Below are 1,495 nucleotides of genomic sequence, written 5' to 3' on the forward strand. Positions count from 1 at the left end.
AATTTGTGCGTTAGAAATATGCCTCCAAGAAGATAAGATCCCGAAATTGCGAGACTTGTGTTCGAGCAAATTCTGGCGGCCCTTCCTAATATAGTTAGCCAAGTAGCAGGAGGCTTGAATGCTAACCAAGCAAACAACCAAGGTTCAGCAGCAAATAGAGACTGTACATATAAAGGCTTTAGGGCTTGCGACCTAAAAGAATTTAATGGGACAGAAGGAGCCGTGGGATTACTTACTTGGATTGAAGGAATGGAGTCCGTCCTTCATATCAGTAAATGTGCTGAAGGAAGCAAAGTGGAGTTTGCAGCTTGTTTACTGCAAGGACGGGCATTGACGTGGTGGAATACCCATATACAAACCCGAGGTCGGGAAACAACCAACAGACTAACATGGGAGGAATTCAAGAAATTACTCAAGGAAGAGTACTGCCTGAGGAGCGAGATCCAGAAGTTAGAAGCAGAACTATGGAATCACGAAATGAAGGGAAGTGATGTAGACTCATACACTGCTCGCTTTCATGAGCTGGCAAAACTGGTGCCACACTTGGTATCACCCAAAGAGAACCGAATTGACCGTTATGTCTGGGGTTTAGCTCCAGAAATCCGAGGGAATGTGACTTCGGCCAATCCAAAAACACTTCAGGACACAGTGAACTTAGCGATAAAACTCACCAACAATGCTATTCGGTCAGGATCATTTGCGAATGATAAAGTCAAGGGTAAGAGAAAAATGGAGGAGCCCGTGAGAAAGAACTACAGCGAGAGGGGCGGTAAGGCCCAAAAAGTGATAAGAAACTTTGGGGCTCAGACACAGACAGTAGAAAAGGACAAGGGAACTTACCCTAGGTGTGACAAGTGCAATAATCACCATGGAAGGAGATGCATCATCTGTCTTAGATGCAACAAAGGAGGTTATTTCGCTAAAGATTGCAGGAGCGGAAGGAGACGAACATGTCATGAGTGCGGAAGCCCGGATCACTTTAGGAATGCATGCCCGAGACTGAACCGACGGCTAGTTACTAACCCAGCATGACCAGTCAACCAAGGAAATCAAGGAGGCCAAGCACGAGGTCGAGCATTTGAGATTGGGGTAGAAGAAGCCAAGCAAGACTCGAACGTGGTCATAGGTACATTCCTCCTGAACAATCATTACGCATCCGTATTATTTGATTCTGGAGCATATAGGAGCTTTGTGTCACTACAATTTAGACCAAAGATTAGTTTAAAGTCACAAAAGCTGGAAGAAGATTTCGTTTTCGAGTTTGCTAATGGACAAGAAGTTAGGACTAAAGACGTAATCACGAATTGTACCTTACGTTTAGCAGAATAAGACTTTAGCATAGACCTTATTCCAATCAGATTAGGAAGCTTTGATGTAGTTGTGGGTATGGATTGGCTATCCAAAAATCGAGCCAAGATATGTTGTTCTGAGAAGACCATCCGAATTTTAAAAGGAAATGAAACACTCGTGGTGCACGGAGAGAAGTCCCAGAGAA

General features: G+C 44.1%; 1 protein-coding gene across 1 annotated transcript; it reads left to right on the top strand.

Moving 5' to 3' along the window:
• The first annotated feature begins 249 nt into the window (after positions 1-249).
• Positions 250-1,032, top strand: LOC112503743. Its single transcript, XM_025107739.1, has one exon. The coding sequence runs from the start codon at positions 250-252 to the stop codon at positions 1,030-1,032; it is 783 nt and encodes a 260-aa protein (XP_024963507.1).
• Positions 1,033-1,495: the final 463 nt, after the last annotated feature.

Source organism: Cynara cardunculus, unplaced genomic scaffold (assembly GCF_001531365.2).
Source record: "Cynara cardunculus var. scolymus isolate 2C unplaced genomic scaffold, CcrdV1 Un_Scaffold_3703, whole genome shotgun sequence".
In the NCBI taxonomy this organism is placed as follows: Eukaryota; Viridiplantae; Streptophyta; class Magnoliopsida; order Asterales; family Asteraceae; genus Cynara; species Cynara cardunculus.